Genomic DNA, 15,625 nt, shown 5'->3' with positions numbered 1-15,625 from the left:
GAAGTGGTCCAAGGTTCAGCGTCGTCAGCGTACATTTTCTTTTATTTATATAAAATGTCGCCAACAAAACAAGAATTAACAAAACAACCGGGAAGCTTAACAGGGCTAAGTGCCACAAACAAAGTTAAGGAAGCCTACCAAATGATGATTCCCAATCAGAGACAACGATAGACAGCTGTCCCTGATTGAGAACCATACCCGACCAACAGATAGAAACACAAATCATAGAAATGGAGGACAAAGAATGCCCACCCAAATCACACCCTAACCAAATCAAAAATAGATTAAAAAAAGGCTCTCTAAGGTCAGGACGTGACAAACAAATATAGCTATTGGTTCACTCCAGACCTGACTGCCCATGACAAGCACACAAAAACATCCTGTGGCGTTCTGCATTAGCATAGATTATCCCCCGCGATATGCAACTTTTCAGAGAAGTCAGGAACCAATATACACAGTCAGTTAGGAAAGCTCAGGATAGCTTTTTCAAACAGAAATTTGCATCCTGTAGCACTAATTACAAAACGTTTTGTGACACTGTAAAGTCCATGGAGAATAAGAGCACCTCCTACCACCTGCCCACTGCACTAAGGCTAGGAAACACTGTCAACACCAATAAATCTACGATAATCATTCATTTCAATAAGCATTTTTCTACGGCTGGCCATGCTTTCCACCTGGCTACTCCTGCCCCGTCCAACAGCTCTGCAGCAACTTGCCCAAGCCCCCCAAATCCAGAAAGCTGATGTCCTGAAAGAGCTGCAAAATCTGGATCCCTACAAATCAGCTGGGCAAGACAATCTGGACCCTCTCTTCCTAAAATTATCCGCCCAAATTGTTGCAACCCCTATTACTAGCCTGTTCAACCTCTCTTTCGTATCGTCTGAGATCCCTAAAGATTGGAAAGCTGCCGCGGTCATCCCCCCTCTTCAAAGGGGGAGACACTCTAGACTCAAACTGTTATAGACCTATATCCATCCTGCCCTGCCTTTCCAAAATCTTCGAAAGCCAAGTTAATAAACAGATCACTGACCATTTAGAATCCCACAGTACCTTCTCCGTTATGCAATCTGGTTTCCGAGCTGGTCACGGCATCCTATTTCGCAGCATCCTTCACTCATGCTGCCAAATATACCCTTGTAAAACTGACTTATCCTACCGATCCTTGACGTCGGCAATGTAATTTACAAAATAGCCTCCAACACTCTACTCGGCAAACTGGATGTAGTCTATCACAGTGCCATCCGTTTTGTCACCAAAGCCCCATATACTACCCAGCACTGCAACCTGTATGCTCTCGTTGGCTGGCCCTCGCTACATATTTGTAGCCAAACCCACTGACTCCATGTCATCTATAAGTCTTTGCTAGGTAAAGCCCCGCCTTATCGCAGCTCACTGGTCACCATAGCACCACCCACCCATAGCACGCGCTCCGGTAGGTATATTTCACTGGTCACCCCCAAAGCCAACTCCTCTTTGGCCGACTTTCCTTCCAGTTCGCTGCTGCCAATGACTGGAACAAATTGCAAAAATCACTGAAGCTGGAGACTTCTATCCCCCTCTCTAACTTTAAGCATCAGCTGTCAGAGCAGCTTACCGTTCACTGTACCTGTACACAGCCAATCTGTAAATCGCACACCCAACTACCTCATCCCCATAATGTTATTTATCTTCTTGCTCTTTTGCACCCCAGTATCTCTACTTGCACATCATAATCTGCACATGTCACGCCTGATCCTGCTTTTCCTCCCCCTCTCCAAGCCTGCTTGCCCAGCGCCCATGCATCAGCCTGCTCAACTAGGTGGGACGCCGGGTGGCTCCTAGAGGGAGGGGGTACCTGCCTTTCCCCATAATGTGTATCTGCGCTCATTAGACTCAGTTGAACTCTATTACTTGTGTTATTGCCTTCCCTTCCCGGGGCGGCAGGATAGCCTAGTGGTTAGAGCGTTGGACTAGCAACCAAAAGGTTGCAAGTTTGAATCCCCGAGCTGACAAGGTACAAATCTGTCATTCTGCCCCTGAACAGGCAGTTAACCCACTGTTCCTAGGTCCTCATTGAAAATAAGAATTTGTTCTTAACTGACTTGCCTAGTAAAATAAAAACATATTGCTCTGTTCCCTAATTCAGGATTGATGTTTGTCATATGTCCTTATTTACCCGTGTGCTGACACTGTTCTTGTTGTGATCTATGTCTGTTCCCTATTAAATATTTTGGAGTTTAGACCAAAAAGCAATATTTTAGTCTCATCAGACCATGACCTTCTCCCACTGGATCATCCAGATGGTCATTGGCAAACTTCAGACAGGCCTGGACATGCGCTGGCTTGAGCTGGGGGACCTTGCGCCGCTGCAGGATTTTAATCCATGACGGCGTAGTGTGTTACTAATGGTTTTCTTTGAGACTGTGTTCCCAGCTCTCTTCAGGTCATTGACCAAGTCCTGCAGTGTAGTTCTGGGCTGATCCCTCACCTTCCTCATGATCATTGATGCCCCACGAGGTGAGATCTTGCATGGAGCCCCAGACTGAAGGTGATTGACCGTCATCTTGAACTTCTTCCATTTTCGAATAATTGCACCAACAGTTGTTGCCTTCTCACCAAGCTGCTTGCCTATTGTCCTGTAGCCCATCCCAGCCTTGTGCAGGTCTACAATTTTATCCCTGATGTCCTTACATAGCTCTCTGGTCTTGGCCATTGTGGAGAGGTTGGAGTCTGTTTGGTTGAGTGTGTGGACAGGTGTCTTTTATACAGGTAACGAGTTCAAACAGGTGCAGTTGATACAGGTAATGAGTGGAGAGCCGGCATTCTTACTGGTTGGTAGGTGATCAAATACTTATGTCATGCAATAAAATGCTAATTAATTACTTAAAAATCATGCAATGTGATTTTCTGGATTTTTGTTTTTGATTCCGTCTCTCACAGTTGAAGTATACCTATGATAAAAATTACAGACCTCTACATGCTTTGTAAGTAGGAAAAGTGTATCAAATACTTGTTCTCCCCACGGTATGTTATTTCATAGTTTTGATGTCTTCACTGTTATTCTAATACACTACGGGTCAAAAGTTTTCTTTATTTTTACTATTTTCTACATTTTTTAAAATTAGTGACATCATTATTCCCATACAAGGCATAAAGGTTAAGTTACAAGACAATACTAACATTAACAAAACATTAAGTATCTAAGTATGATCAGAAAGCGAGAGAGATAGACAAAGAAACCAGGGAGAGAGAAAGAGAGTAGTGTTGTCATAATACCAGAACTTTGACTTCGATACTGATACCAGGTTCAGTATCACGATACTTAATACCACAATCATACCAAAACAATACCAAAGGGGGAAAAAAAAGGTGTATTAGCCAAAGTCACAGCATGGCACTTGAGCCAGACATATAAGCTCAGCTATTGCTCTGTTCAGTCATTGGGCATCTTTTGAGTTCAATATCATTACATTAGAAATTTGATGCCAACATTTTTCAGAGACAGCCATATATGAATACATGAATCAATTAATTTAACATTAATTTTAGCAATCTAACTACAATCTATAACAACATGTAATAATTTATTTGAATGGTAAATCTCTGTTGATAAACTGGGTAAATCAAGATGTAGCCTAGGCCTATCCACAATACAGGTGAATTCATATGCAATATGAGTGTGCGCGTACATTGAGTTATTGAGCTTATTTTCGATGATTTCATGTGGCTACAGATGACAAACAATCTGGGACTCATTTGGGATGTATTTTATTATAGTGATCAATAACATTTGCATAGAAGTAGCAATCTCTTCTTTTATAAAATTGCGTGCTGTCTCTTTAAACATAGTAATGGCGTCATTCACGACGAGGCACACGCCCACTTGTGGTGCACGACTCCGGGATTGTTGCTCGACTCCCAAAACACACTGAAACGGATACCGCACACGTACACAACATGTAATTATTGCAAAGTCCTACTAGGAAGACACAATTTGCATTCTAGAAGACTGACATGAGCATGATGCTGCCCATTTGCTCATCAACTTAGCCTATAAAAGGCCTATTTGGTTTGAATGTGGAAGGTGATGTGTAGGAACTAGAATATTTCAGTAATATTTCTGTGATGGGATGATGCAGCACACTTTACTATTTGCCATGTTATAGACTAATTCTGATGGGTATCACTAGAGACGTTGGTTATGTCATTCTTTTAAGATTATTCTATTGATTTTTGAAGCAATCCACGATTGTGCACCCCAATACATGTCAGAAATGCTTTTAAATGATGTACCCAGTAGGTCCCTTAGGTCCTCTGACACTGGCCTTTTAACTATCCCAAAGCCGAGGACCAAGAGGCATGGAGAGGCAGCCTTTAGATATTATACCCTCAGCCTCTGGAATAGCCTGTCAGAGAACCTTAGATCACATATTTTTAGCTTTGCTTTTCCTTTTTAGTCATTCCGTTTAGATATTCCGTCATTCCATTTTGTCATTCTTTAGTTTTTTATCTTGTATTTGTTCTGTAGTAAATATTTCAGCTTTAAGTTTCATTATTTTATTTTTTTCCCTGTGAAGGACAATGCTTTGCATTCCAAGACTGAAATGTGAAGTATAATTAAAGCTTGATTTGATTATTATCCAAGCATGTGCGTTATTCTAGAGCACGATTCACACAGGATTTGTTTTTCCAAATTGCTCCCAGTAATTCTTCATTTTTTCACATTAAATGAACTCTTATGAAGGAAGCCTGGAGGTTTTTATTTATATATATGTTATGTCCCCATAACATTTAAATTGATTCAGTGAGATCAGGTTAGTTACAACTAGGGTTGGAGTGAAAACCTACAGGAAGGTAGCTCTCCAGTAACATGGTTGGAGAGCCCTGACCTAGGTCATCAACAGCCCACCAGGGTTTCATTAAATAAACTATAGGCACAATACTTTTTAATTGCACATCTAGGCCTAATTAAACTGATGCATTTGGCGATGTTCAACTTCAATTCACTGGCACTATGAAGAAAAGCTCAGCCATACTCATTGATAGCCTTATACATACTTTTATATAATTTCTGTGAATTTACGAGGCATTGTAAGACAAAACACTGAAAGATTACCAAGATGTAGCCTATGTGCATTAATCCGACTGTATGTCTGCCTGCAGGCACACGGGGTGGTCGGCAAAGTTGAGGTGTGAGTCAAAGACCGTTGAGGAGTTATTGAACAAATTGGAGGAGAGTGAACGGAGGGGAGAGTTAGAGACCTTCGAGGAGTTGTTGGACAAATTGGAGGAGAGTGAAGCGAGAGAGCTATTGGTTTGACGTAGTATGCACGGCATTCACCCTGAAGAGCGTGTTAGCCGTCCAATGCCACCTGTGCCAGCTCCCCATTCTCATCCTGAAGAGCATATCATTTGTCCGGTACCACGTGGGCCGGTTCTACGCACCAGGTCTCCAGTGTGCCTCCACAGCCCAGTACTTCCTGTGCTAGCTCACCGTGCGGAGTGTGTCATCGTTCCGGCACCATCTGTGCCAGTTCTACACACCAGGGCTCCAGTACGCCTCCACAGCCCAGTACATCCTGTGCCTGCTCCTCGCACTCTCCCTCAAGTGCGTCCTGTGCCTGCTCCCCGCACTCGCCCTGAAGTGCGTGTCTCCAGTCAGGTACGTCCTGTGCCTGCTCCCCGCACTCGCCCTGAAGTGCGTGTCTCCAGTCCAGAGCTTCAGGCGACGGTCCCCAGTCCAGAGCTTCCAGTGACGAGTCCCATTCCAGAGCTTCCGGCGACGAGTCCCAGTCCAGAGCTTCCGGCGATGAGTCACAGTCTGGAACCTCCTGAGACGGTCCATAGTCCGGAACCTCCTGAGATGGTCCACGGTCCGGAACCTCCTGCGACGGTCCACAGTCCAGAGCCTCCTGTGAGGGTTCCCAGTCCAGAGCCTCCAGCGAGGGTTAATGATGGGTTACCATCATTAAGTTTGCTGATGACACAACAGTGGTAGGCCTGATCGCCGACAATGATGAGACAGCCTATAAGAAGGAGGTCAGAGACCTGACCGTGTGGTGCAAGGACAACAACCTCTCCCTCAACGTGATCAAGACAAAGGAATTGATTGTGGACTACAGGAAAAGGAGGACTGAGCACGCCCTCTTTCTCATCTACGGGGCTGTAGTGGAGCAGGTTGAGGGCAAGGCACTACAGAGGGTAGTGCGTGTGAGCCAGTACATCACCAGGGCCAAGCTTTCTGCCATCCAGGACTTCTAAACCAGGAGGTGTCAGAGGAAGGCCCTAAAAATTGTCAACGACTCCATCCACCCTAGTCATAGACTGTTCTCTCTGCTACCGCACGGCAAGCGGTACCGGAGCGCCAAGTCTAGGTCCAAGAGGCTTCTAAACAGCTTCTACCCCCAAGCCATAAGACTCCTGAACAGCTACTAAAATGGCTACCCAGACTATTTGCATTGCCCCCCCCCACACGCTGCTGCTACTCTCTGTTATTATATATGTATAGTCACTTTAATAACTCTACCTACATGTACATATTACCACAATTACCTCAACACCGTTGCCCTGTACATTGACTCTGTACCGGTACCCCCTGTATATAGCCCCACTATTGTTATATACTGCTGATTTTTTATTATTTGTTATTCTTTTCTCTTACTTTTTTTGGTATTTTCTTAAAACTGCATTGTTGGTTAAGGGCTTGTAAGTAAGCATTTCACTGTGTGGTCTACACCTGTTGTATTCGGCGCATGTGACAAATAACATTTGATTTGATTTGCAGTGAATTGATGTAAGCTAGCAAGGAAAGTTAGACTACAAAATTGGAAGCTACCGGTATCTTCTTGCTCTAGCCTGTAATGACATTGTTTTGTGAACAGTAACTATGTTTGAACATTTCTACATGCCATGTTGCATTATTCAAGTGTGTTAACTTCTGTGCAGCATGAGTGGGGAGCAGTGGAGGCTGGTGGGATGAGCTATTGAAGGACGGCTCATTGTAATGACTGTAATGGAATTCGAGCCATTACAATGAGCCTGTCCTCCTATAGCTCCTCTGGTGGGGTGCTAACAGGTTTGCAGCCCAGACTCCCAGTGCTCTAGCAATGAGTAAGTGGAGCAGGCAAGAGGCATGAACGGTGCGCCCGCGCTATAAGGGGACATCGGCTGCGCTGATAAACAGACTTTATGACGTGAGACACATTTGACAGAAGAACCTAAAATAACAACAATTCTAGTACCGAACCATTTTTCATGTTCAAGTATCTAAGAAGTTTCAGTACACCCATGCAACACAGAGAGTGCATCTCACCACGGCAGGTCAGGAACAAAGAGCAAGAGACAATTCATCTAAGTCTCTTTAATAACATCTGAGTTGTTTGGATTTAAAATCTGAGTTGTTGACCAATCACAATACCATTGAATTAACCTCCAATCAGATATGCAACCTACAGAATGTAAAGTCAACAGCACTTACTGCTTCACAGAGGTGTGACAGAATGGGGGATTTGGAGAGCAATACAGAGAAGGAGACAATAAAACCTTTTGCATGGAGTTTATAAGAGTCACTTCGGGGGCCGCCCTACTGAAGAACTAATCAAAAGCATACGTTCATATTCAGAGGTACTCTCTATAACTCTAAAAATGGCCCCTACACAAACACAACAACAGGCACCCAAACACACACAAGTCCCTGAACACACCAAGTTTGTCATAAATCAAAGAGAAATTGCAGCACTTTACCACATGAATCCAGAGAAAGCAGAACAAGTTTCAATTAAAACCTATGACACCCATCACAGCTTCAAAGCATCAACTGTTCAATAATCATTTCCTGTCTTTTAAATGTTTAGCTGACAACTCTTTATGCCTACTGCTTTGATCAAAGCAGCACACCAACAGAGCATACTAAATACTTGCATTTGCATAGTGGGAAATGCAGAATAGGTACCAAACAACCAACCCAGTACTACTCTCTCTGGGATTTGGGGAAAATACAAAAAACTTACAGTCAAACAAGCACTTTGCCTGAGTTTTTTTTTTTTTTTTTTTTAAGGGACAGGTACAAGTCCCCCTTCAACACTTCTGATTGGGCAGACATTTGGCTGAGCAAGGGCAGACTGGCCAGAGATAAGAGCTGCACAATGCCATGCCTTATCTGTCCATAGTGTGCAGACGCCCGCTGCTGGCATTGGCACAAGGAGATCGCCATTTTGATGAAGAGTTTATATCAGTGTCCGCTACTAATGAGCCATTCAAGGCTCACACCACAGCCACTGACCAGCCTGACCTGGGGGACCCAGGAGCACAGTAGCCAGTAGGTTACTGTAAATGTTCAGTGAAATACTGTCAGCACAGAAGCCAGTAAATTACTGTAGATTTACTTGCCTTTACAAATTGACAGCATATTGCTGTAACACCTGACTACAGCAACATTCTGTATTTCTAGAATTTACAGTGCATTACTGGAAGCACAATGATTAGTAAAGTGTTGCAGATTCACAGTGCAGCCACCTAGTGCCAACGATGGGCAGTATTCACTAGCCTGAAGTGCAATTGATGTATTTTGTAACAGTTGAATTTGAATACATGTGTTTTTTATTTTCTAATACAAAAATAAACTTGCAAGTAGCCCGCTTAACTACAGTAATATTCTCGGTAACGGCAACGTAAACATTTTACTTGCCACCAGCTTCCTGTACGTTACTGTAATATCAGAGTAACGATACAGTACAATACTGTAAAATTAGCCTACTAGACTGTAAGAAAGAAAATGCTACAGCAATTACATGGGATTGGTGCAAGCAGATTTGCTGTTAGGTATTTGTATATTACAGCATATTTACTCATATTTGGTGTTTTATATCACTTGCTCTTCGAGAGGCCTAAACAAAGGCTTCCAAACTGTCTGTGATTACAAGGCAAAACAGAAAAAAAGTAATAAAGCCTCTTAGAAGGCAACCCTCAAAATATGTTAATGAGCCAGAGACTCCTTCCCTGAGCACAACATTATTCCACAATGCACCATAACTCACAATATGCTGCTGTAAATACACAGCCAAACTGATAACACAGTACTTTTATGTAACATTTTATTGTAAAATTACAGTAATCGCTGTAATTTCACAGCAGTGTAGCGGAATGCCATTGAGCCCTAATAATGCATTGCTCTTTACAGTACCATACTGTAATATAGAATTACAGTAGCTAGCTGTAAATGTTTTGCTGTAGATTTACAGCAATTTGTTAGTGATATGCACTGACTAACCGCACATCCAACCCTTACACACACACACACACACACACACACACACACACACACACACACACACACACACACACACACGCGCGCACAAGCGCACACACACACAGGGCTACTGTTCTATTATATACTATTGATTCCAGTACCCATTTTATATTTGTAAATACAGTGTAAATACAGTCCATTACCTCTTCTATTACTTCTACTACTTGTTATTTTTTACTCAACTCTTTTCATTGTTTTTATTGATTATTGACTAATGTACTGCATTGTTGAGGGAGCTAGCACATAAGCATTTGCTGTACCTTTTTGTACCTGCTGTAAACTGTGTATGTGATGACTACATCTGACGTGATTTGAAGCATCTCCTTGCAGATGAGAAACAAACTATTGTAAATGTTAGCCGCAAAATATGTTTCCTAGATATTAAATATTAAATAGGTTTAAGTTAAATGGTTTCCTAGATGAAAGTGTGCCTACATCAACATTAGGTTATGCATAGCCTATATTAGACTGAGCTAGATGTGTTTTACAGTGCTTTGAAATGCTGTATGTCTTGTCGCATGAGGGGAGTGCCTTGTTAACAACTTACTTCAAGAACAACATAACTTGCAAGCTGGAAAGAATCCTTTGGCTCTCTAATAGTTTTACATGACACTGCTGCCATGATTTACTCCAGAGATTACATCAAAATCTACAAACAGGAAAAGTTATCCACCTGCAAACATTATCATAACCCATCAAATGCTTTCTCTTCCTTCCAGGGATGACTGGGAGAGAGAGAGAACGAGAGAGAAGAGATGAGCAAAATACTGTAGCATAGCTAGTCCCACTCAGCGCTGCTAGAGTCAAAGAGAATAAAAGAGAGGCAGTCAGAAATGAATTGCTAATTGCAACAGTGAGATAGAAATCGGTCTGGAGTCGCGTCACTACGTCTCCCTGGTCCTGCCACCCAGTCTGGCTGCAGTCTACAGGGCTGGCTCTGTTGTAGTGTGGGGAAGTGTGCTATTTAGACTCCCAGCGTCATTTTTAACAGAGGCAGCCGGGGCTTTCTTTCGGTTCGTCATTTCCCTCTATAAGGCCCTACTAAGGAGCTGTCTGTCATCTCTATCCATCTCACCCTGTTTTGTCTTTCTCTCTGCATCTTGCCATATTGTATTTCTCTATCTCTCTCACTCTTTAGTCCCCTCTACCTCTCCTTTGCATCATCTCCTATCTCAGTCTCTCCATCTCTCTGCCTCATCCCTCAATGCATCCTCTTTCTCTCTCTCTCCTTCCCTCTCCTTTCATCCTCCTCTCTTTCACTGCACCCCTTTCCCGATTCGCCCCCCACTGTGCCACTGATATGCTCTTGGAGAGTTACATAATCCCCTCCCACCACCACCACCATCATCTGCAACCCTCCCCACCCTTCAGCCTCCAGCATGGCTTCCTGAGGATGTGGTCCCAGTGGCTCCCCTGCCTGCTGTTCTGCTACTCGCCCTCCCTCCCTTCCATCTCCCTCCATATGTCTGCTTCCCCCAAGGTCCCCTTCAGGCTCCCCTCCCTTTCAGGCGGTTGACTAATCGCTTTTGTACTTTTCCTTCAGTCTGTGGAGAGGGACCCGGCTAGGAGTCGACAACCGTCACGTCAGGCTCCCACAGCGAACTAATTGCAGCTGGGAGCCGATATAGTCACTACAGCCCCCCTGGAAGAAGGAAGGAGGAACTGTGGCAGGCTCCTATGGAGAACTACAGCAGAAGGGGACAATAATCAATACATTGCCGCTTTAGGGGAAGAACAATTAAGAGTCTCCTATGGAGCTACTGCAAAGAAGAAGGCAGGAGTCAACACAGCCCCCCGTTGGAAATGACTGGCCTGCAATGAGTTCTACAGTCGACACAGCCCCCCGTTGGGACACCCCCAGAGAGAGACTGTAAAGCTGACAGCCCCCATGGAACTACAGAACAGAAGTCTGGAGCCCAACTACCGTCTGGACTGGAGTGCAAATGGAAGCCCTCAACAGGGATTTAAACCAGTGAGACCCAGACAGGACACAGATCCCCAACCAGAATCCACTACAGAGGGCTACACTGTCAACAGACAGTACAGTCGCAACCTCAGCCTCTCACAAGTGCTTGGAGTCAACAAAATGCTGTGTTCAGCAGCATTACTACATAGTATTCCCATGTTGAAGTCTTGAGGGGCTCATAAAATACTGCAATAAATGTTTTGGCATGAATAAAGTTATTTTTTTAATGTGTTGGTTATGTTTTTGGCTGCTTTCTTTTTTCATCGTGAGCCAAATACATCAAATGTGCATACTAAGTACAAAGTACCACTTGAGCACAGGGTGGATATAAGTGTATGAACCTGAGGGTCTTCTGTTATGGCCTGCACCACATCTGCTTCATCTGACTACTTAACCAACTGACAATAAGCATCACCCAAAGGATCCACCACAACTGTTAGCAGGCTAAGCATAATACAATACCTGTCAGAGCATGCAGATACTTTTCCATTGCCTACATGACACTCCAGCTAGCTGCCAACTAGCAACTACAGCCATTTATCATACCTAAAAATATACATGCAACGCAAAAAAAAGTCTACCCTGCCTATAGCATATACCAGTACAATAATAAATGGATGCACACATGTATCATTTAGTCCTTATCCTTTACAAGTTTAAAATAAATTAGGCTTTAGGAATTATTGTCAGTTAGGCCCAAAATTAAACAATATCTCTGTACCTAAACGATATCCTTTATACAGACTCATCCAATCAACTGGAAATCCTAATGGTTTACAGAGAGAGAATAAAGCTCTCTGTTGGTTTTTCAAAAAGAGTTTAGAATAACAAAGTGACAGGTCAAATTGAAGATGAATGGCATTTTTTTCTTTTTACATTGCTTACTCTGAAGGAAAGAACCTCTAGGCTTCAATTCAATATCAGTCTCCAAGTCAAGTCTAGCACACTAGCTGTCAACCAAGCACATTTTCACAAACACAACAATTTAAAAGAGATGGAAGTTGGAGGTTCAACCAAACATTGGTCTTACCTGTAGTGGCGATGGCAAGGCAGAGTAGGAGTAGAGGTAAACGCGACATGTTGCTGCTCTCCATCTCAAAGTCAGCTATCTGCGGGAGTACTGGCCGGTGTCTAGGTGCTTGGGCGTGAGAGCAGTGTCCAATGGCAGCACGGCTGTGACTGTGGTGACAGTGGTTCTGCTCCAGAAGGGTGACCACACAAATCCAGCCTTGATAGGTCAAAGGTTAGCTAAGAGAAAAGAGGCAGGGAGTCAGTTGGAGATAGCCGACTGCCAAGCAAAGTCATAGGGAGAATCTCAATTGCATACTCCTCGCGTCCTTTCTCCACTCTCCTCCCGCCTCCTTCTCAAAACCCATTGGATGAAAAAGCGAGGTCCCTTCCCTCTGACCTTCTCCTCCAATGGGTTTTGAGAAAGAGGCGAGAGGAGAGAGGATGCGAGCAGTATGCAATTGAGATGCTACCATAGATGAGGTGATTCAAATAATACTGACACGGTACAACCAATAAGAAATAGTGCATACCTCTGATATAACTGATGTTGAACATTTATATCATCACATAACAGTAGAATATAACTGATGTTGAACATGTATATTACCACATCACAGTAGAATTAATATAATTTCAATGCACATACTTTTTCTTTGCCATAATTAAAAAATACAAATTAATCAATGTGATACTCATTCTCTACAGTCAATGCTGGCAAGCTTTACAAATCCCCTCAAGGAACCTTTGCCATTGAAAATGAAATGGTGAGATGGTGTTGCCAAGATAAACTGCATCACTTTATCTTTTATCTATTTTTCTGTATTTTATCTAGGACAGTGCTATGCTATGTGAGCTTATTATAGGATTTCATTTTCTCTCCTGAGGGCCTGTTCCTAAACGGGAAGGATGAGATGCAGCACGCTGATTAACATCTTTAAAAGTGATGATTAACAAGGCCATTTCTAATAAATGTATTGCTCTCTACTGTGCTACTCTCTACTCAGCTACCCCTCATTTTCTAGTAAAGTGCTTGATTACAACTGTTGCTATGATACCTAATCAAGATTCAAAATATGATAATCACTTAATTCTTGACAAATATGACCAACTACAGCACGTGCAACAAGCAGTGGGTGGTTTATCATTTTACGGGTATGGAATAACTATATATTAAATCAGCATGTGAATACAGAGAATCCTGAGGGGAGAGACTGCTCTATTTATAAGGATGCAGCACAAAATGAGTTGAAATAACTTTTACTTTTACAGTTTCACACAACAAAAAGTATTGCTCCTCCCTTATTATGTGTTGCCATTTGAAGTAAAACACAGGGAATGTATTGTGTTAACAATGCATGCTAGAATAAGCTTGTACAATATCAAGCATGGAACTTCTTGATTATTAATCATGTAAAAACATTGTAATGATAGGTTACAAAGGTATTAAGTTTATACTTCCAATGGGACTATCTGTTCTTGCACAGCCCAGTTTTATTCACATTAGGGCGCAGAGCTCTATGGGTAATCCAGTTGTCAGTTACTGCTGGCCCAGTCTGTCAGGAAATGGTACGGCGTCGCTTTCTTTAAATAATATTACAATGCTGAGATCTGATAAACGGGAGAAACTGCTCTCTTGCTATTCAGATACTGCGAGGGGAAAATACTTTCAACTGTTTATATGCAACCAAAGCAAAACAAATGTAACTTTGGATACTTCCTTAGCCAGACAGACCCGAATAATTGATGCCTAATAACGCTGACATTGTGTTGAACATCAGAACCATAGTGGTCCATACATTATTTTTAAATAAACAAATCACTATAACTATAGAACATGGACATTAGAAAGTAGTTCAATATTTCAGGCAAGCTGAAGACAGGCTATTAAAGTGAAACAAAATAAAAAACCGTTACTTTTTAATTTGACTGATATAAATAGGATGAAAAAGTGAAACTCATCGTTAATATTTGGTTGCATATACAGCTACAGGCTAATATACGTTTTTCCTGACAATAGCTCACAGTTGACAACTTTGTAACACTTGTTAACACGTTATTTTACGTAATTGTCACCTACCATTGGCTTTAAATAAACAACACAACAAGGGAATACATTGTATCAGTGACAACAACTAAAGCTGACAACAAATCATTGATACAACTCACATATGAATGGAGAATGGCCGGGTGTAGGCTAATCCACGAGCGCGTGAGAAGCGGTCAGTCATGTAAACTTTCAGAAAATGTCTAGTGTGGCCAGGCGGGCGAGCACAGATTTACTTTAGGACCACTCCCACTGATCAGAGCCTCGCTTCACTCACGTCAATGCCCGGACTTCTGGTCAGCACGGTACATTGTGAAAGACAGCACAGTACATTGTAAAAGACAACCCCGGGATTTCTTTGAGATTTTGCAACTCAGGTGAATCGACAACAATCATGTATGGTCGACAGGTATCAACCCAATGAATGAAAAGAAAGTGTAAAAAGACAAATATGAATGAGTTTGTTCTTTCCATAATCCATTCAGCATTATTACATCGTAATATCATTGTAGAAACCCACAATGTTACTTAGCCATTTATCATAAGTAAAGGGCTTGTGTCCTTATAATTTCAGATGGAATGATGATGATGATGATCCCTGGGTTTTGGAAGAATCTCAATTCAGTTTTCACAACCAACTGTGTATCACACCGCCCTCTTGAGGAAAATATTGCTACAACAATCATTATTTATTCCTCTATTGTGGTGTTGTAACTTGTGCACTCATTCTCAATCCTCGAGACTGTTTTGTTTATAACACATTTAGATCTTGTAACCAGGGATGTAATTCCAGAGTTAAAATAAGACATTCTAATGTATAAACATATTACTAATATTGTCACGCCCTGACCTTAGTTATCTTTGTTTTCTTTATTATTTTGGTTAAATCAGGGTGTGGCGAGGGTGGTATGTGTGTTTTTGACTTGTCTAAGGTTTTTTGTATTTCTATGGGGTTTTGGTATGTCTAGGTATATGTAGGTCTATGGTGGCCTGAATTGGTTTCCAATCAGAGACAGCTGTTTATCGTTGGGGATCCTATTTAGGTTGCAATTTCCATTTTGGTTTTGTGGGTTATTGTCTATGTGTAGTTGCATGTCAGCACTCGTGTCTTATAGCTTCACGTTCATTTTGTTGTTTTGTTAGTTTGTTTAGTGTTCTTCATTTTAATTAAAGAAGTATGTATTCATCTCACGCTGCGCCTTGGTCTCATCGTTATGATGACCGTGACAAATATAGAATATTATGATGTTGTGATGATGATATCCGGCAATTGTCCCCTTGTCAAATCTCTTATTTGATAGACAAATTAATAAAT

General features: G+C 42.2%; 1 protein-coding gene across 3 annotated transcripts in view; it reads right to left on the bottom strand.

The window, feature by feature from the left end:
• Positions 1-14,581, bottom strand: part of LOC112219329 (endoglin) — a 55,142-nt gene extending 40,561 nt beyond the window's left edge. For all 3 annotated transcript variants that reach the window (XM_024380475.2, XM_024380474.2, XM_024380476.2), the window contains exons 1-2: positions 14,433-14,581; positions 12,286-12,503 (exon numbers count right to left, since the gene is read on the bottom strand). In XM_024380475.2, coding sequence (XP_024236243.1) covers positions 12,286-12,349 — 64 coding nt within the window. In that variant the 5' untranslated portion in view covers positions 12,350-12,503; positions 14,433-14,581. The remainder of the gene's footprint in view (positions 1-12,285; positions 12,504-14,432) is intronic.
• Positions 14,582-15,625: the final 1,044 nt, after the last annotated feature.

Source organism: Oncorhynchus tshawytscha, linkage group LG20 (genome assembly GCF_018296145.1).
Source record: "Oncorhynchus tshawytscha isolate Ot180627B linkage group LG20, Otsh_v2.0, whole genome shotgun sequence".
In the NCBI taxonomy this organism is placed as follows: Eukaryota; Metazoa; Chordata; class Actinopteri; order Salmoniformes; family Salmonidae; genus Oncorhynchus; species Oncorhynchus tshawytscha.
Note: the sequence above shows the minus strand (reverse complement) of the source record. Positions and strands in the feature narration are given on the sequence as shown.